This window comes from Ranitomeya variabilis, chromosome 5, assembly GCF_051348905.1.
Source record: "Ranitomeya variabilis isolate aRanVar5 chromosome 5, aRanVar5.hap1, whole genome shotgun sequence".
Lineage (NCBI taxonomy): Eukaryota > Metazoa > Chordata > Amphibia > Anura > Dendrobatidae > Ranitomeya > Ranitomeya variabilis.
Genome location: NC_135236.1, coordinates 597,876,564 through 597,898,407, shown reverse-complemented (window position 1 = coordinate 597,898,407; position 21,844 = coordinate 597,876,564). Strand labels below are relative to the sequence as shown.

General features: G+C 43.3%; 1 protein-coding gene across 2 annotated transcripts in view; it reads left to right on the top strand.

Moving 5' to 3' along the window:
• Positions 1–21,844, top strand: part of LOC143776550 (A disintegrin and metalloproteinase with thrombospondin motifs 2-like) — a 793,125-nt gene that overhangs the window by 48,843 nt on the left and 722,438 nt on the right. For both annotated transcript variants that reach the window (XM_077266022.1, XM_077266023.1), the window contains exon 2: positions 9,190–9,542. In XM_077266022.1, coding sequence (XP_077122137.1) covers positions 9,190–9,542 — 353 coding nt within the window. The remainder of the gene's footprint in view (positions 1–9,189; positions 9,543–21,844) is intronic.

The following is a 21,844-nucleotide window of genomic DNA, read 5'->3' as shown; positions in this document are numbered from 1 at the left end:
CTCTGTCTGCCTGGCCAATTTGGCAGGTGGTGAAGAGACAGATGGCTGCTCTCCAGTGCTCTGTGTCTGAGAGGATGTGGCACTAATTGAAGTCGATGCGTTAGCTGCCATCCATCCGACAACGGCTTCAATTTGGTCTTCACGCAGCAGCGGTGTACGGCGCTCTGCGACAAAGCTGCGCATGAAGGACTGTTCCCTGGTGAAACTGGGTGCTGAGGAGTCACCGGTGCCCGCAGCAGGCACAGAATCCCCACGTCCCCTCCCTGCTCCGCACCCACGCCCACGCCCACGTGCCTTACTCACTGCCTTCTTCATCTTGGTTGACTGATAAAGATAAGCAGAAAAGTACTAACGGCTTTGTGTGCTTATTCCTGAGCAACTCCTCCTAACAGGTATAAGAAACACTAATTTTCTAAAGTGTGGACTAGACTTTAATATGAGCTAATGTGGCCTACACAAATGTAAAGTGGTGTCACTGGTGTGTTTGGTGAACTTTATTATTTATTTATTTTTTGGGGGCTGAACTGACAACAGAGAGAGCTGCAGTCACACGGAGACCGTGCAGACAGCCGTAAACGGCGCTGCAAGGCCCAAAAACCCTCCTCTACGTTATCCTATGTAGTGTTTTTCCACAAGTTAGCTGGAGACAGGTGGAAAGACACTAATAGGAATTTTTTGAAAAAATGTGCAGCAGCCTGCACTACTTAAAACAAAAGGAAAATTGATTTTACGGTATGACGCAGTGAAGAACCCTGAGCTGGATACAACCAGGCTATGGCTGCTCACAGACTACAGGGCGAGCTGCAGTCACACGGAGACCGTGCAGACAGCCGTAAACGGCGCTGCAAGGCCCAAAAAACCTCCTCTACTTTATCCTATGTAGTGTTTTTCCACAAGTTAGCTGGATACGGGTGGAAAGTCACGAATAGGAATTATTACAAAAAATGAGCAGCAGACTACACTACATGAAAAAAAAAAAAAAAAAAAAAAAAGAACAGTATGAGGCAATGAACCACCCTCCCTGAACTGAGTACAACCAGCTATGGATGGCCTATGGCTGCACACAGACTAGAGAGTGGGCTGCACTCACACACACACACACACACACACACACAGACCTTGCAGATCGCTGTGAAAACAGCGCTGCAAGGCAAAAGCAAGGTGATTAGTAGGTGAACACAGCGGTTGCTAAATTAGCCTTGGAAGAGCACAAAGAAGCAAATCGCTATCTCTAAACTGGCCCTCAGTCAGCAAACAGCGTCCTGTCACTAACTGAATTCACAGCAGAGTGAGCGAAAAATGGCGCCAGCGACTTTTAAACTGCATCATGACATCATTTCAGCAGCCAATCACAGCCTTGCCAGTAGTTTCATGCCCTCCATGCTGAACAGGATGTGCCCACACTTGGAATCATTCTCATTGGCTGATTTCATGCAAATTTGTGCAGTTTGAATCCTGGGAACTTCCGATTCCGGTATCCGATACGCGGCAAGTATCGGATCTCGGTATCGGAATTCCGATACCGCTAAGTATCGGCCGATACCCGATACTTGCGGTATCGGAATGCTCAACACTACCTCTGAGGCATTTTTTTTCTAAGCTAAACATACCCAACTTTTCAAACCTCTCATCATATGAGGCTTTACATCCCTTGTAATAATCTAGTTGCCCGCCTTTTAAACTGATTCTGACTTCTGAATTTCTGAATATCTTTTTTTTGAAATGTGGAGCTCAAAACTGGATTCCTTTTTTCTAGATGTGGCCTCACCAGTTATTTATAAAGGGGTAACAATATGTTGGGATTGCGGAATTTTCTATTTTTATACACCCTAAAATCTTGCTTGCTTTTGCATCTTCTGCTTGACATTGAGTAGTGCTGCGCAGCTTACTTGTAACCAGAATAACCAAGTACTTCTGTTCTGTAGTAGAGTATACTCCCATTTAATGTATATGCAGAAATAGGATTACTCCGTCCTAGGTGCATTTCTCTATAGTACATTTATCTACATTAAACCTCATTTGCCAAGTGTTTGCCCATTCAGACATCTTATCCAGATCATTTTGCAATATTGTAATGTCAAGGTCAGATTTTACTACCCTACATTAGTGTTTGATGTCGTCACTAAAGACGACTGACACTTTATTCTCAATCCCATCTACAAGGTCATTAATAAAGAGAGCAAAAAAAAATTGATCCTAGTACAGATCCCTGTATGTACCCCACTGCTGACTATATCCCATTTAGAGAACGTACCGTTTATGACGTCTTTGTTTCCTTTCCTTTAGCCAATTCCTTACCCTTCTGCATATAGTTTTCCCTACTCCGTATAAGGCTGTTGTGTTACAGTATCAATTGTTTTTGCAAAGTCCAGATAAATCACATCAGCTATATTACCAACATCCAGATTAGCACTTACCTACTCATAAAAACCCCACATGTTAGTTAGACATGACTTATTATTCATGAATCCGTGCTGGTTGTTATTTATTATATTCTTCTCTGCAATAGATTTCTGCAGGTCATCTCTTATAATGCCTTCAAACACTTTGCACACTACTGATGTCAGGCTTACTGGATCCACCTTCTCGCTTTTCGTAAATATTGGTACCATGTCAGCCATCCTCCAATGCTGTGGCATCAACCCTGTTACAAGAGAGTCTAAGGGTACGTGTCCACGTTCAGGAAACGCTGAGTGTTTGACGCTGCGTGGGCCCGCAGCATCAAACACGCAGCGTCCAGATGTTACAGCATGGTGGAGGGGATTTTATGAAAAATCGTCTCCACTATGCGTGGTAACACGCATTCGTCGGCCCTGCGACTCCGGACATGCTGCGCGTCTTTTAAGATCGCAGCATGTCCGTGTTCCTTGCGGCGTCGCTGCAAGGAGTAACACAGGGCCCTATGCGTGGGGTGCGATGATCCCGGATGTGTGCAATGAACACATCCGGCATCATCGCGTCCCAGAAGGGGGCGGGGCTTAGCGCCAAGCGGGTTTGCCTCTCCGACGAAACCGCCGGCCATCCTGATCGTGGACGCGTATCCTTAGAATGAGATACAGAGGTCTGTCAATTACGGAGCTCAATTCCCTCAGTATCCATGGATGAATGCCATCTGGGCTGGGGGATTTGTCAATGTTTAATTTGCTCAGACGCAGGTGTACTTCTTCTTGTGTTAAACTAGTTATATCAGGTGGTAAACTTTGATTTTTGCCTTGCTGAAAGATCCCTGGAACAGCCAGTTCATTAGTGAACACGGATGACAAATGACTGTTCAAAATCTCAGCTTTTTCTTTGTCCACTACAATTCTTATTATTGTGTTTTAAGGTGTCTATACCATCGTTTTTTGTGTTTGGCATTGATGTAATAATAACAGTTTGAGGTTTTTTTTATGTCATTGACTATTGTTTCTCTGTAGATAACTTTGCTAGCTTGATTTCTTTTTTACATTACTTATCTTTATACTCCTGAAATGCTATTTCTGTATTCTTGGCCATCAAGATTGAGTGTCCCTTGTTTTTGTCTAATTTAAACTTAGGACTGTCTTATTAGTTTATTTTTATTCTTGAACATTTTATTACAATAGGATGTAAGTTTCCTATAGGATTTTAGTAGTTTTTCCTTAACCCCTTAACCATCTTGGCTTTTCCGTTTGATTTCTGCTCTCTTCCCAGAGCCATAACTTTTTTTTTTTTCTTCTGTCAATCTGGCCATGTGAGGGCTTGTTTTTTTGCGGGACAAGTTGTACTTTTGAACGACATGATTGGTTTTACCATATAGTGTACTGGAAAATGACCAAAAAATACAAAGCGCAGCGAAGTTGCTAAAAAGTGCAATTCCACAATTTTTTTTTTTGTCACACTGTTCACTAAATGCTAAAACCGACCTGCCATAATGATTATCCAAGTCATTTAAAAGTTCCTAGATGCCAAACATGTATATAGGTTCTTTTTTTTTTTTTAATTTAATTGGTGAAAAAAAATTCATAGTTTGTTTAAAAAATAATAAAAAAAAATTACGAGACCTGTAGGGGCTGGATGAGGGCTTTTTCTTTTTTTTGCGTGCCGAGCTGAGGTTTTTATTGATACCATTTTGGTGTAGATACGATCTTTAAATTGCATTTTAATACCATGTTGCGGCCACAAAAAAAAAAAGTTATTCTGGCGTTTTGATTTTTTTTTTTATTCTTGTTATGCAGTTGCCCGTTAAAATTAATTTTTTATATAGATCGAGCGATTCTGAATGCAGCGATACCACTTTTGTTTTTTATTTTAATTTTGTTTTATTTTGAATAAGGGGTGATTTACATTTTTTCCCCTGGCTTCAATAGTTTCTATGGGAGACTAGAAGCTGCTATAGTCTGATCGCCTATGCTACACATAGCATTGTTTCAGCCCTGCTGTGTGCAGCTAAAATGCTCATCTGCTATGAGCGCTGGCTACTGGTCGGCGCTCATAGCAGTTCGGTGATGACAACCACAGGGATCGCCTGCAGACCCAGACTGTCATGCCAACCCATCTACATCCCAATGGGTGGGGTTTTGATGCGCTTGCGCTTCCGGCACAATCATATTGAATACTACTGTCAGAGATTGATAGCGGCATTTAACATGTTAATAGCGGTTAGAAATTAGAAAATTACTGGCTCAATGATGGAGCCCACAACAAACGGGGAGGTGACCTTCGACGTACCTATAAGGGTATGTGCACACGTCAGGATTTCTTCAGGATTTTTTGTGTTTTTTTTGCGGATTTCCCCAATAAAAACGCTATAATACCGCATAAAAAACACATGCATCCTATCATTTAGAATGCATTCCGCATTTTTTGTGCAAATGTTGTGTTTTTTTCCGCAAAAAAAAAACGCATTCCGGAAAAAGAAGCAACATGTTCATTATTTTTGCGGATTTTTTGCGGATTTCCCATCAAATTGGAGTGTCAAGAAAAAAAACGCAAAAATTCCACACAAAAAAACGCGTAAACGCGTGAAAAAACGCCCCCAAAAAAAACGCATGCGGATTTCTGGCAGAAATGTCCGGATTTTGTCAGGAAAATTTCTGTAAGAAATCCTGACGTGTGCACATACCCTAAAAATGCACACCCTCCACCTTTTTCTGTCCTTTCTATATGTTTAAAAGCTTCTCCATCCATGTGATAATTTTTTTTTTTTTCTGCAAGCACAGCTGCACCCTTCCAATTGAGGTGCACTTTGTCCCTATTGTAGAGCCTGTAGTCGACAGAAGTCTACCCAGTTCTCCATGAATCCAAACCCTTCCGGCGACCATTTCTAAGCCACTTATTTATCTCCCTAACGGTATGTTTCCACGGTCAGGAAACGCTGCTTGTTTGACGCTGCGCAGAGCTGCAGCGTCAAACAAGCAGCGTCCAGATGTTCCAGCATAGTGGAGGGGATTTTATGAAATCCCGTCTCCACTATGCGTGGAAACCCGCACGCGGCGGCCCTGCGACTACGGACATGCTGCGCGTCTTTTCAGATCGCAGCATGTCCGTACACCTTGCGGGGACGCAGCGTCCCCACAAGGCATATCACAGGGCCCTATGGGAGAGAACGATCATCCCGGATGTGAAGAGTTAACACATCCGGCATGATCGCGTCCCAGAAAGGGGGCGGGGCTTAGCGCCGAGCGGCTTCGCCGCTGCGGCGATACCGTCGGCCATCCTGACAGTGGAAACATACCCTAAGGGTATGTGTCCACGTTCAGGATTGCTTCAGGATTTGGTCAGGATTTTATGCAGGTAAAATCCTGACCAAATCTGCACCTGAGGTCACTGGCAGGTCACCTGCGTTGTCCTTGAGTTTTTTCTGCAATGTAAGGACATGCTGCGTTCTTAAAAGACGCGCTGCATGTGAGTTTTCTCGGGTGTGCCGCATGCATCTTTTACTGCATAGTGGAGACAGGATTTCATGAAATCCCCTCCACTATGCTGTAACATCTGGACGCTGCGTTTTTTATGCATGCTGCTCAATGCTGCGTCAAAAACTCAGCGTTTCCTGAACGTGGACATGTGTCCACGTTCAGGATTGCATCAGGATTTGGTCAGGATTTTTCATCAGTATTTGTAAGCCAAAACCAGGAGTGGGTGATAAATGCAAAAGTGGAGCATATGTTTCTATTATACTTTTTCTCTAATTGTTCCACTCCTGGTTTTGGCTTACAAATACTGATGAAAAATCCTGACCAAATCCTGATGCAATCCTGAACGTGGACACATACCCTAAGCTTCCGCTGTCTTTAGTTGCACTAGCAGTATTTCGGAAAACACCACCTTGGAGGTCCTGGCCTTCAGCTTCTCTCCTAATTCCCTGTAATAATTTAAGGACCTTCAACCTCCCTCTAACTTTGTCATTGGTACCGATGTGTACCATGACTGCTGGGTTTTCCCAGCTCCACCCAGCAATCTTTCTATCCAATCCACAATATGCTGCATTCGGCAGACCACACGCTGTTCAGCATTCATGGTCTCGGCGGTAGTTGAACCCTGTCTGTCCTTCTAATTATAGAGTCCCCTACCACCAACATCTGTCTGGCCTTAGCAGCTTTGCTATTTCCCAACAGCAGACATTTTCCTGGTTGCTTGGAGTGACGTCCTGTTGTAGTGATCCCAGTCCTGGGTTTGTATTCCTAATATCAGCCAAACGGGCATATTTAATAGGTGCTAGATCAGGACCGAGCTCTCTGGCACTTTTCCCCTACCCCTTCTTCTAAGGCTGTGTGCACACGTTGCAAATTTGTTGCACATCCGCAGCGTTTTTTTCTGCACGGAATTGCACCAAATCCGAAAAGGATTGCTCAAGCAAGTTAAAGGAAATTCAGAATTGGTTTACCCATGCTGCAGAAAATTCCGGCCTGATTCGCAGCATTTTATTTGCCGCAGCATGTCAAATTTTTGCGGATCTGCAGCGTTTCTGCACCCATTGACTTACATTGAGTCAGTCAAATCCGCATCCAAACCGTAGGTGTAAAAAGGTTTGCGGATTTGCATGCCAAAAACGCTGCAGAAAGGAAATATCAGAAGGAGGAAGAGTGTGTGAGCGGAGAATGTGTGTGTGTGTGTGTGTGTGTGTGTGTGTGTGTGTGTGTGTGTGTGTGTGTGTGTGTGTGTGTGTGTGTGTGTGTGTGCGCGCGCGGAGAGTGTGTCTGTCTGCGGGGTGTGTGTGTGTGTGTGGGGGGGCAGGGCCTTAGCTGTGGCCCACAATGATGGCGACGTGAGGAGACACAGAGGCGCGGCGCCTGGTGGCCAAAAGGCGATGGACGGCTGCGAGGCGCTTGAGTCAGGGGGAGAAAACGTACCCCCGACTCAATACTGCTATGGCGGGAAACTTATAAAAGTCATTATTTCTGCAGTAATAGGGATAAAAAAAAACATAAGAGCCACCTTCACAGAATCCAGCCTTAGTGCTACAGAAGGTGGCTCTTTTACTTTAATAGGCCCTGGGGGGTGACAGGTTCCCTTTTAAAACAGGAAAAAATTCATCCAGTTTTAATTCAAATCCAGCTAAATGCTGCAGATTTCTGGCATCATTTATGCAGAAAAATTGTCTTGCGTGACTGACTCCATATTTTTGTTTTAGATGCTTAGTCTGTTTTGTCGGACAAGGGGGTGTACTTTTTTTGGAAAGAAGCTGAACCTGAAATTTGAAGCTCCAAAACAGGCACCAACAGTTTGATACAAATTTCTAGGGGAAAGTAAGCCACTAGGTGGTGTAAACTTTTGGGGTGGGGGGTAATCGATCCATACTCTCTTTTATATTTAAGTCCTCAGCTAGTGTCTCTGAGTATGATGCACCAAATTCATTTGAGAGTTGTATACCTCCTCCACCCCTTCCCCCGCAGTCAGGTTTCTCCTTCCTGACAGAGTCCTATATTTCTAATCTGACTTGTCACTTTATGTAGTAATATCTTTAGGGCGCAGTCAGATGGCCTTATAACACGGAAAACCATCGGACAGCTCGGACAGGCTGTTGGCTCTTCTGACCCAAGTGTGACGGCATGTATTTCTATACAGCTGCCACACTCTGCTCAGGAGAGCCGCCTGCCAGCCCTTGTACTGCGATGTGATCGTCATCCGTTTTATACCGCCTTCTGACTGTGCCCTTAGAATGCCTTTACATATACTGGTAACTGAGATTTTTGGGGATTTGTTGTACTTTATTAGTGGTCTTTTTATATCGAAATGTGTGTATGTGTGTGTGTGTATATATATATATATATATATATATATATATATATATATATATACATATATATATATATATATATATAACTTAACACCTTTTTCAAAAGTCAGAAATATGAAAGTTAAAGTGGTTATGCTATTAAAAACAGTCAAGCCACACAAAGAATTAGATAGAATATATTATATGGCCCTTACTGCCGGATTTTGGCTGTCAGTCAAGCTGACCTCCTGTGCCCACCCCTTATATTGTGAAGGGCTTAATGCATTTTTCAATTTATCTTTACACTACTTAAAATACGCTGATTTTATAAAATATCATGAACCATTATGATACAGGCTTAACATACACCAGATTTACCTTTTTGATATTGACAAAAATACCCCAGTGTACCGAAGAACGCCAATGAACTCCATATGATGCGGCATAGCAGTTACTCTCCCATAGGAATTATGATTCTACAAGAGAAGTTTTGTTTTTTTTACATAATGTCCGTGTGAAAATCTGGGCAAACTGAGGTATGTTACATCCCTCTAAAAGTGTATGGATGCTCTTCACAACTTCGAGCCATATTTCGACCACGTGCTATTTAGGCTTATGATGCTGTATAAAAAGTCACAGGTGTTTTGTAAAGTTCAGGAAAGAAGTTCTGCAAGTGTGGACATGTTCACAAGCCAAGAGGCGTCCTTCTACAAGGAATGCACATTGACTACCGCATGATACCTTTCAATGGGGCTGGTCAGTGCGGGGTTTCAATTTAAAAAGCTAGTTATGCAACTTCAGCTTAGGAAAGGAAAAATAAACCAGATGTTGGCAATTAATGCTGTAATATGATAAGTATGCATAAACATTACAGCAACATGAAAATGGGCTGTCACTGGACCAAGTTCCCGAAAACGTTCTCATCGTAAAACCGTCTCCTATGTACTGTTTTATCTAATGAGCTCTGTGCAAATTGGCTTCCAGAATAAATAATTCTTTTTCATGTCTTTTAGATTCTCTCTTGCAGAAGATTGAAGAATACAGCCTTATAACTCCAATCAGCACAGATGCAGAAGGAAACTTTGTATCACATGCAGTGTCAAAGAAACCCAAGGCGCGGTTTCCAAGAGCTATTGTGGAGGAATCTGCCGCTCATAAAATTTATTATAATGTTACTATTTTTGGCACTGAATTTCATCTGAGGTTAAAAGTGAACTCGAAACTTATTGCACCTGGAGCAACAGTGGAATGGGAGGAAGATTCCAATGTGACGGAAATTGAACCACTACACAGAGATTGCTTATATGTTGGGGACATTACAGATCTACCCAATGCTTCAGTGGCCATCAGCAACTGCGATGGACTGGTAAGCTGCCTTATATGTGCATCACTAATGAAGGCATGGCGGATTTTTCATGGTTCAAATGTGATTCCAAAAGTAGAGAATCACCTAATCCGTATTTTATGTCATCTTCCAAAAAAAAAAAAAGTATCAATAAATTGTGATTTGCTATATGTGCACTTGAACACCGTTCATACAGTGGAACAGGTCACATTTTTCCAAAGACAGGAAAAGGTTTTGAATTTTTTTTTAAGTCTTAAAGCAATAATATTTCATTCTTTTCAGACTTGTTGGTGGCATTGAGATCTACCTCGACTGTGCTAGGGTGGTAAACTGGCAGTGAACAAAAAAATAAAAATCCTTCACGACATTTGATATAACTAATAAGTGATGGTCTGGTAGGGGTGACTGACCAGGTATGTCATTATTGTGCACAGCACAGGAGTTGTGCCCACATAATCGCCAACGGGAGCTCGGCCTGCGTGATAGCCGAGTGCTGGCTGTCACAGTTATGAGTGGTACTGGCAACGCTCTTGGCAGTGTAGCCCCTAAATTCCACAATCAGTATAAATAACAGCATTTGGAGGGCTTCCGATTGGCATCTCCATGACATCATCATGAAGGCCAAATCATTATCATGATGACCTCTGGGTCTGTCAGCTACGGTAGCCTGTTCAGGGCATGCCAGGAGCATGGTCTAGGAGGCTTCTGTCATTGTGGCACTGACAAGTATAATGCATTGCAATGCATTATACCAGCGATCAAGAGTAATGAAAGTCAAGTTAAAGTCTCATAAGGGGACTAAGTAGCAAAAAAAATTGTAAAAATATTTTTTTAAAGATATCACAAAATGAATAAAAAGTAGAGAAAAAATTATACCAATAAATAGTAGTGAAAACAAGTATTTGATACACTGACTATCTTGCAAGTTTTCCCACCTACAAAAAATGGATAGGTCTAATCAGGGGCAGACAGTGACAGCTTGGGGCCCCTGTGCAAGAAATGACAGGGCCCCCCTCCCTGTCTGGCATGTCACTTGCGATGAGGAATCTGGCTATGGAACTCCCCCCGGAAGCTTCGGGCTCTGAGCAACAGGCCAGATTGCCCTCATTATCGCCGCTCACACGGCACCATAGTAAAAGTTCTAGTTGGCCCTGACACCTCTGGAAAAAAAAATAAAATAAAAATAAATATATATATATATTAGTGTGTGTGTGTGTGTATGTGTGTATATATATATATATATATATATATATATATATATATATATATATATATATATATATATATATATATATATATGCATGCATGCATGCATGCATGCATGCATACATACATACATACATACATACATACATACATACATACATACATACATACATACATACATACATACATACATACATACATACACATACATATACATATAGACCAAAAGTTTGGACACACCTTCTCACTTAATGGTTTTTCTGTATTTTCATGACTATGAAAATTGTACATTCACACTGAAGGCATCAAAACTGTGAATTAACACATGTGGAATTATATACTTAACAAAAAAGTGTGAAACAACCGAAATTATGTCTTATATGCTAGGTTCTTCAAAGTAGCCACCTTTTGCTTTGATGACTTCTTTGCACACTCTTGGCATTCTCTTGATGAGCTTGAAGAGGTACTCACCGGGAATGGTCTTCTAACAGTCTTGAAGGAGTTCCCAGAGATGCTTAGCACTTGTTGGCCCTTTTGCCTTCACTGCGGTCCAGCTCAACCCAAACCATCTCGATTGAGTTCAGGTCTGGTGACTGTGGAGGCCAGGTCATCTGGATTAGCACCCCATCACTCTCCTTCTTGCTCAAATAGCCCTTACACAGCCTGGAGGTGTGTTTGGGGCATTGTCCTGTCGAAAAATAAATGATGGTCCAACTAAACGCAAACCGGATGGAATAACGTGCTGCTGCAAGATGCTGTGGTAGCCATGCTGGTTCAGTATGTTGGGGATTTATTCAAAATTGAAGGCAGTGTCACCAGCAAAGCACCCCCACACCATCACACCACCTCCTCCATGCTTCACGGTGGGAACCAGGCATGTAGAGTCCATCCGTTCACCTTTTCTGCGTTACTCAAAGACACGGTGGTTGGAACCAAACATCTCAAATTTGGACTCATAAGACCAAAGCACAGATTTCCACTGGTCTAATGTCCATTCCTTGTGTTCTTTAGCCCAAACAAGTCTCTTCTGCTTGTTGCCTGTCCTTAGCAGTGGTTTCTTAGCAGCTATTTTACCATGAAGGCCTGTGCACAAAGTCTCCTCTTAACAGTTGTTGTAGAGATGTGTCTGCTGCTGGAACTCTGTGGCATTGACCTGGTCTCTAATCTGAGCTGCTGTTAACCTACGATTTCTGAGGCTGGTGACTCGGATAAACTTATCCTCAGAAGCAGAGGTGACTCTTGGTCTTCCTTTCCTGAGGCGGTCCTCATGTGAGCCAGTTTCATTGTAGCGCTTGATAGTTTTTGCCACTGCACTTGGGGACACTTTTTTTTCCCAATTTTTCGGACTGACTGACCTTAATTTCTTAAAGTAATGATGGCCACTCGTTTTTCTTTATTTGGCTGCTTTTTTATTGCCATAATACAAATTCTAACAGTCTATTCAGTAGGACTATCGGCTGTGTATCCACCAGACTTCTGCAGAACACAACTGATGGTCCCAACCCCATCTATAAGGCAAGAAATCCCACTTATTAAACCTGACAGGGCACACCTGTGAAGTGAAAACCATTTCCGGTGACTACCTCTTGAATCTCATCAAGAGAATGCCAAGAGTGTGCAAAGCAGTCATCAAAGCAAAAGGTGGCTACTTTGGAGAACCTAGAATATAAGACATAATTTCAGTTGTTTCACACTTTTTTGTTAAGTATATACCATATTTTCTGCGTATAAGACGACTTTTTAACCCCTGAAAATCATCTCAAAAGTCGGGGGTCTTCTTATATGCCGGGTACGGCGTGTGCAGGGAGCGGTCCCGTATGGTTCCCAGGATCAGGAGGAGAGGAGACTCTCTCCTTCAGGCCCTGGGATCCATATTCATGTAAAAAAATATGGGATATACTTACCTTCCGACGGCCCGCGGCTCTCAGCGGTGCAAGCGGCGGCCTCCGTTCCTAAGGATGCATTGAGCGAAGGATACTGTCACGCGAGGGTAAGTATATCCCATATTTTGTGTTTTTTTTTTTTTTTTTCACATGAATATGGATCCCAGGGCCTGAAGGAGAGTCTCCTCTCCTCCAGACCCTGGGAACCATCCGCACTGCACATGCCGTATAAGATGACTGGGCGTATAAGATGACCCCCGTGTTATACGGCGAGTATATCCCAAACTCCATATTTGATATGGAAAAGTTGGGGGTCGTCTTATACGCCCAGTCGTCTTATACACAGGAAAATACGGTAATTCCACATGTGTTAATTCATAGTTCTGATGCCTTCAGTGTGAATGTACAATTTTCATAGTCCTGAAAATACAGAAAAATCTTTAAATGAGAAGGTGTGTCCAAACTCTTGGTCTGTACTGTATGTGTATAAAATACATATATGTGTATATATGTGTGTGTGTATGTATGTATATATGTATATATATAAGAGCAGGATTTATTAACAGATGCATAAATCTTACAAACCAAAAAGTTTTGTTGCTCAGTTAAATTTTTATAAATTTTAAACATAAAAGTGTGGGTCAATTATTATTCAACCCCTAGGTTTAATATTTTGTGGAATAACCTTTGTTTGCAATTACAGCTAATAATCGTCTTTTATAAGACCTGATCAGGCCGGCACAGGTCTCTGGAGTTATCTTGGCCCACTCCTCCATGCAGATCTTCTCCAAGTTATCTAGGTTCTTTGGGTGTCTCACTTTAATCTTGAGCTCCTTCCACAAGTTTTCAATTGTGTTAAGGTCAGGAGACTGACTAGGCCACTGCAACACCTTGATTTTTTGCCTCTTGAACCAGGCCTTGGTTTTCTTGGCTGTGTGCTTTGGGTCGTTGTCTTGTTGGAAGATGAAATGATGACCCATCTTAAGATCCTTGATGGAGGAGCGGAGGTTCTTGGCCAAAATCTCCAGGTAGGCCGTGCTATCCATCTTCCCATGGATGCGGACCAGATGGCCAGGCCCCTTGGCTGAGAAACAGCCCCACAGCATGATGCTGCCACCACCATGCTTGACTGTAGGGATGGTATTCTTGGGGTCGTATGCAGTGCCATCCAGTCTCCAAACGTCACGTGTGTGGTTGGCACCAAAGATCTCGATCTTGGTCTCATCAGACCAGAGAACCTTGAACCAGTCAGTCTCAGAGTCCTCCAAGTGATCATGAGCAAACTGTAGATGAGCCTTGACATGACGCTTTGAAAGTAAAGGTACCTTACGGGCTCGTCTGGAACGGAGACCATTGCGGTGGAGTACGTTACTTATGGTATTGACTGAAACCAATGTCCCCACTGCCATGAGATCTTCCCGGAGCTCCTTCCTTGTTGTCCTTGGGTTAGCCTTGACTCTTCGGACAAGCCTGGCCTCGGCACGGGAGGAAACTTTCAAAGGCTGTCCAGGCCGTGGAAGGCTAACAGTAGTTCCATAAGCCTTCCACTTCCGGATGATGCTCCCAACAGTGGAGACAGGTAGGCCCAACTCCTTGGAAAGGGTTTTGTACTCCTTGCCAGCCTTGTGACCCTCCACGATCTTGTCTCTGATGGCCTTGGAATGCTCCTTTGTCTTTCCCATGTTGACCATGTTTGAGTGCTGTTCACAAGTTTGGGGAGGGTCTTAAATAGTCAGAAAAGGCTGGAAAAAGAGATAATTAATCCAAACATGTGAAGCTCATTGTTCTTTGTGCCTGAACTACTTCTTAATACTTTAGGGGAACCAAACAGAATTCTGGTGGGTTGAGGGGTTGAATAATAAATGACCCTCTGAAAAAACTTATCCCAATTTAAAAAAAAAAATAAACAAAGAAATAACATTCTTTTTTGCTGCAGTGCATTTCACACTTCCAGGCTGATCTACAGTCCAAATGTCACAATGCCAAGTTAATTCCAAATGTGTAAACCTGCTAAATCTGCAGGGGGTTGAATACTACTTGTAGGCACTGTATATATAATGTTTTGTTACTGTGCTGGAGATTTATATCTCTGTTAGGATTTGGTTCTGCTGAGCCCGGCCATGTGTATATTATACTATATGTCTGGTATGTATGCCATCTGGTGTCTGATAAAGGGTTATTCCCCAAATAAATCAAGTTATCCCCAGTCCCGATAAGAGATAACTTACTGACTTTTGGAGGACTGACCACTGGGACCCCCAGCAATCCTGAGAACCGGACTGCAGCTCAGCCATGAATAGATTGTAGGTCTGCACTCTCCATCAGTTCCATAGACAATGAATAGATCAGGAGTGAAAACAGCCGAGCGAAGCTCTCAGCATCTCTATAGATAATGGCGAGCAGAGGCCGAGCATTCACAATTCTGTTCCATCCAAGATGAGTCCGCAGACCCCTGTTCTCAGAATCTCGGAAGGAGGGGCAGTGGTTGGATCCTATGGATCAGAGAAAGCTTGATTATTTGGTGACTAACCATTTAAAGAGCCAGGTTGATTTTCCTATTCTTTACAATTATAGTATTATACAAGAACCGACATAGATACAAACATAGATACATACATAGATACATACATAGATACATACATAGATACATACATAGATACATACATTCATTCATTCATTCATTCATTCATTCATTCATAAACAGACGCACGTACACATACATGTGTAAACATATATACACATGTACAGACAGTCACACAAGGCGGGCTCCAGGTTTTCATGAGCCCCGGACGAAAGAATCTCAGTGGGCCCCTTTAACACCTTTAACACCTGCCATGATTCATAATGCACAGATAAGAAATATAGGTATAGTACAATGCCAAAGATTTCACTTACTACTTACAATAGATAAGTGATATCTAGAAACCGAACAGTATAGTCCTCCATACAGTATTTTGGGCACCACATAGTTCTCCCTACAGAATAGTAAGCCCCATATAATGCTTCATATAGAATAATGGACCCCATATAATGCTCCATACAGAATAATGAGCCTCATGTATTGCTAAATATAGTATTATGGGCCGCATATATTGCTCCATACAGAATAATGGATCCATACACCGTATTGCTCCATACAGAATGAGCCCCATAAATTGATCCATACAGTATTATGGGCCCTATATGTTGATCCATACAGTATAATGGACCCCATATATTATTGCATGAGGAATAATAGGCACCGTGTATTGCTCCATACAGAATAATGGACCTCATGTAAAGCTCCATACAGAATAATGGACCTCATATAATGCTCCATACAGAATAACAGACCTCATATAATGCTCCATACATAATAAAGGGTCTCATGTAGCGCTTCATACAGAATAATGTACCTCATATAATGCTCCATACAGAATAATGGACCTCATATAATGCTTCATACAGAATAATGGGCCCCATATAATGCTCCATACCTACAAAAAAAAAAGTAATGAAATACCCCTCTCTTCCCTCACTGATCCAGGCTCCGTTGCTCTGGGCTTTTCAGCGTCTTATGACTCTCTGCAGTGCACAGCGCAGAGGGCGTGCTGTAGTGAAGTCATCAGGCATTCTGCCCTGAGATGCCAGAGAGTCGTGGACACTGGAACTGTGGAGGAACAGGAAGAGATAAGTATTTCAGTTTATATTAAGGGGGGGCCCGGTGCCAGCGCCCGCCCTGGCAAAGGCCCTCCCGACTCATGGGCCCCATAGCGTGCTGGTGTCCCTGACTGTCCCAGGGCCTGCAAGGGCCCCCCTCCACCTTCATGCTCTGATGCAGCTGCATTGAATGCACCGAAGGTATGTCCGCCCCAGCCCCCTGTATGAGTGAGGTCACCAGGCCCAGTCTCAATAATGTAACTACCCCACACAGCAGTGATGTCACCATCCAAAAACTAGCATGTAAAATGACAACAGTCCCAAGCTTATTTTCTGCATGGTCTTTAGAACGACCAGTGAAGCCCCCACCCTTTCTCACCATAAATGGACAGCTATGGAAGCGCACGGGGGTATTTTCACCTAGAATTGCCACCTATTCAATGGACAAGCAGTAAATGGTTTTGCTGAATTGGCCCTTTAAAATTCAAAAGTACCTGACAATAAATTTTCTGCTCTGGGTGCTGCATAACAGTGATTCCTCCCCTCACCCCTCTCCCGTGTATAATCCAGGACCCAGTCCTGCACATCACGGAGGCTCTGAAAAGAGTGCGCACATGCACAGCAGCAGCAGTGCGTCACAAGCAGAGCCTTCTTCAGTGACTCACTGAGAGGCCCTCCCCCTCCCTCACTCCTCTCTTCCTGTTCCTGCGTCTGCTGCCCATCTCTGCACAGCACCTCACCAGTGACAGCCTGCCGGACAGCAGCATAATGTATGCTAACGTGAGGAGGAGGGCCCATTTTACCGTCATATCACATGCGTGCAGCAGAGCGGGCCCCCCTGTTTCTCCTGTTAGCAGTAATACTGCCGCCGGCTTTCATTCACAACATAGCTATGTATGTCCATCGGGGGCCCCCTCCTGCTCTGGGCCCCAGTGCAGTGGCACCGGTTGAACCCGGTGGTATGTCCGCCCATGGGTCTAATTTTTATTGTAGGCTCACTTACCCTGAGAGAGACAGATACATAATTTAATGTGTATTTTATTACATGAAATTAGTATTTGCTACAATAGAAAAACAGAATAAACCTTTATTTGCAATTGGGTCAGACGTTTCCTGTAGTTCTTAACTAAGTTTGCACACACTGCATCAGGGATTTTTGTCTACTCCTCCATACAGATCTACAGTTCTTTCAGGTTTAGAGGCTGTCACTAGACATCATTGGAAGATGCTGAACCTCAAAGATTTTCTATTGGGTTAAGGTTTTGAGACTGGTTAGGTCACTCCAGAACTTTGAAATACTTCTTACGGAGCCACTTCTTAGTTGCCCTGGCTGTGTGTTTCTGGTCATTGTCATGCTGGAAGACCCAGCCACGACCCATCTTCAGTGCTGTTACTAAGGGAAAGAGTTTGTTGGCCAAAATCTCGCGATAAAAGACCCCCGTCCATCCTCCCTTCAATACAGTGCAGTCGTCCTGTCCCCTTTGCAGAAAAGCATCCCAAAAGTATGTTTCCCCACCATTCTTCAAGGTTGGGATGGTGTTCTTGAGGTTGTACTCCTCCTCCTTCCTCCAAGCGTGGTCTCATCTGACCACATGACCGTCTCCCCTACCTCCTCTGGATCATCCAAATGGTCATTGGTGAATTTCAAATGAGCCTGGACTTGCGCGCCTTGCATCTATAATGTTTGAGAGTGGGTTCCAGCTCTCTTCATGTCAATGACCAGGATCTCCCATGTAGTTCTGGGCTATTTCCTGACCTTACTCAGTATTCTCCTTACCCCACGAGGTGAAAACTTGCACGGAGCCCCAAACCGAGGAAGATTGACAGTCATCTTATGTTTCTTCCATTTTCTAATTTCACCAACAGTTGTTGCCTTCTCAGTACACTGCTTGCCTATTGTCCTGTAGCCCATGCCAGCCTTGTGCAAGACTACAATTTTGTCACTGGTGTTTTTAGACAGCTCTTTGGTCTTGGTCATGGTGGAGAGGTTGGAGTGTGATTGAGTTTGGACAGGTGTATTGTATACAGGTAACGAGTTCAAACAGGTGCAATTAATACAGGTAATGAGTGCAGAGTAGTTTTTCTTTAAATAAGCCATCCTAACAGGCCTGTGAGAGCCATAATTCTTTTTTTTTTTTTTTATAGGTGATCAAATGCTTATTTCATGCAATTTAATTACCATATTTTTCAGATTATAAGATGCACTTTTTTTCCCAAAAATATTGGGAGAAATGGGGCTGCGTCTTATAGTGCGGATATATAGTGGGTGCGGAAAGTATTCAGCCAACTTTAAATTTTTCACTCTGTTTCATTGCAGCAATTTGGTAAATTCAAAAAGGTTCATTTTTTTTTCTCATTAATGGACTCTCTGCACCCCATCTTGACTGAAAAAAATTGAAATGTAGTAATTTTTGCAAATTTATTAAAAAAGAACTGAAATATCACATCGTCATAAGTATTCAGACCCTTTTGAACTAGTACAGCCATGAGTATTCTTGGGAATGATGCAACAAGTTTTTCACACCTGAATTTGGGGATCCTCTGCCATTCTTGCTTGCAGATCCTCTTCAGTTCTGTCAGGTTGTATGGTGAACGTTGGTGCACAGCCATTTTCAGGTCTCTCCAGAGATGCTCAATTGGATTTAGGTCAGGGCTCTGGCTGGGTCAGTCAAGAATGGTCACTGAGTTGTTCTGAAGCCACTCCTTTGTTATTTTAGCTGTGTGCTTAGGGTCGTTGTCTTGTTGGAAGGTGAACCTTCGGCCAAGTCTGAGGTCCAGAGCACTCTGGAAGAGGTTTTCATCCAGGATATCTCTGTACTTGGCCGCATTCATGTTTTCTTCAATGACAACCAGTCGTCTTGTCCCTGCAGCTGAAAAACACCCCCATAGCATGATGCTGCCACCACCATTTTTCACTGTTGAGATTTGATTGGGCACGTGATGAGCAGTGACCGTTTTTCTCCACACATGCCGCCTAGAATTATCACCAAAAAGGTCTATCTTCATCTAATCAGACCAGAAAATCTTGTTTCTCATAGTTTGGGAGGCCTTCATGTGTTTTTAAGCAAACAATATGCAGGCTTTCATACTGTATGTCTTGCACTGAGGAGAGGCTTCTGTCGGGTCACTCTGCCATAAAGGCCCAACTGGTGGAGAGCGACAGTGATAGTTGACTTTGTGGAACATTCTCCCATCTCCCTACCACATCTGTTGAGCTCAGCTACAGTGACCTTTGGGGTTCTTATTTTCCTCTCTCACCAATGCTCTTCACCCACGAGTGCTCAGTTTGGCTGGAAGACCAGGTCTAGGAAGACTTCTGGTGGTCCCAAACTTCATCCATTTAAGGATTATGGAGGCCACTGTGCTTTTAGAAACCTTGAGTACTGCAGAAATATTGTTGTAACCTTGGTCAGATCTGTGCCTTGCCACAATTCTGTCTCTGGGCTCCTTGGCCAGTTCCTTTGACCTCTTGATTCTCATTTGGTTTGACATGCACTGTGAGCTGTGATGTCTTATATAGACAGGTGTGTGCCGTTCCAAATCAGGTCCTATCAGTTTAATTAAATACAGCTGGCCTCCAATAAAGGAGTAGAACCATCTCAAGGAGGATCACAAGGAAATGGACAGCATGTGACTTAAATATGAGTGTCTGAGCAAAGGGTCTGAATACTTATGACCATGTGATATTTCAGTTTTTTTTTTTTTCGTCAAGATGGGGTGCAGAATGTACATTAATGAGAAAAAAATTAACTTTTTTGAATTTACCAAATGGCTGCAATGAAACGGAGTGAGACAATTTAAAGGGGTCTGAATACTTTCTGTTCCCACTGTAAATCGCTACACTACAATCACCACTCTGCTCCTCAGTCGTTTCGCCGAGCTGCCTCTTGCAGCATTTCTAACTTTGCTGCATCCGACTGCTGCTGGTGAGTCCACCCATCCATAGAGTGGCACAGTCAGACTTTGCAAGAACTTAACCACTTATGTCGTGCAGAGGTCAGCTTCCTCAGTCTATCTCTAGGCATCAGAGGGTTTATTAGGCATCTCCTCCCACCACTCCTTACCTGAAATTAGGTTCCTAGTAGCTTGCTTTTAAATTCTATTCGTGTACGTTTTCTCTCCTGCTATTGTTCTGGATTGTTTATCGTTTTTCCTGATCTCTCCGCTCCTGACCTTGGCTACTTGTATTCAACCTGTGCTGCCTGCCCTGATCTCATATTGTCTGACCACGTTTTTTGCCTTAGTCCACCTGTAACTTGTACCCCTGCCTTTGATTCTGCGGGGACTGTTCTGGGGTGGTACCTGGTGACTAGCTTTGGCCAAGCCTAATCTCACAATCAGAGGTTTTTGTGAATATTGTGTAGTCTTAGTAGCTCCCCTCCAGTGTAAGCCTGGCCAGTGGCGCATTGGTTCCACATCCATCTGGGTTGCATGCTTTTTTGGCTTGTTTCTGTAAATTTTAACTGATCCATTAGGTAGTCAGTGGACAAAAAAGGTTTAGACTGTTTGTTCTTCAACTTTTAAAAATGGATGTGGAAAAAATGGATGCAGCACAGGTGGCAATATGGATAACACATGAGAAAATGGTCCATTAGACAAATAAGTCAATGTAGCTGAAAGGAGTGGTCTGAAATACGAATTAACTTCCATAATAAATTCCTATCTTTATAATACTATAATCTAAACTACCAGCATTTTCTAGTATGCATGAATTAAAAATACCCTATTCTTCCCTAACTACACTGTCTAACTGCTTCCCCTGACATCCTCACTTCCTTTTTGATAACGCGTTTTTTGAAAATCCCTCTGCGTGCTTGGATACTCAAACAAGGCGTCAACTTAAAGGGAACCTGTCACCCCCAAAATCGAAGGTGAGCTAAGCCCACCGGCATCAGGGTCTTATCTACAGCATTCTGGAATGCTGCAGATAAACCCCCGTTGTAACCTGAAAGATGAGAAAAAGAGGTTAGATTATGCTCACCTGGGTGGGTGGTCCAATCCGATGGGCGTCGCGGTCCGGTCTGGGGCCTCCCATCTTCTTACGATGACTTCCTCTTTTTGTCTTCATGCTGCGGCTCCGGCGCTCGCGTACTTTGTCTGCCTTGTTGAGGTCAGAGCAAAGTACTGCAGTGCGCATGCGCTGGGCCTCTCTGACCTTTCACGGTGCCTGCGCACTGCAGTACTTTGCTTTGCCCTCAACAGGGCAGACAACGTACGCCAGCGCCGGAGCCGCAGCGTCAAGACAAGAAGAGGACATCATCGGAAGAAGATAGGAGGCACCGTACCGGACTGCGACGCCCATCATACCAGACCGCAGCGGGAACGCCCCTGGGTGAGTATAATCTAACCTCTTTTTCTCATCTTTCAGGATACATCGGGACCTTATCTACAGTATTCCAGAATGCTGTAGATAAGCCCCTGATGCTGGTGGGCTTAGCTCATATTCGATTTTGGGGGTGACAGGTTCCCTTTAAGGCTGTCTCCTCCCTAAGACAGTAGTAGTAATGAAACTTTACACTCAAAAGGATATGTTGCAAAAGAAGGTGCATTTATTTACAGCCTGTGGATCAACAGCTATGAAGCTCTGCATGACTG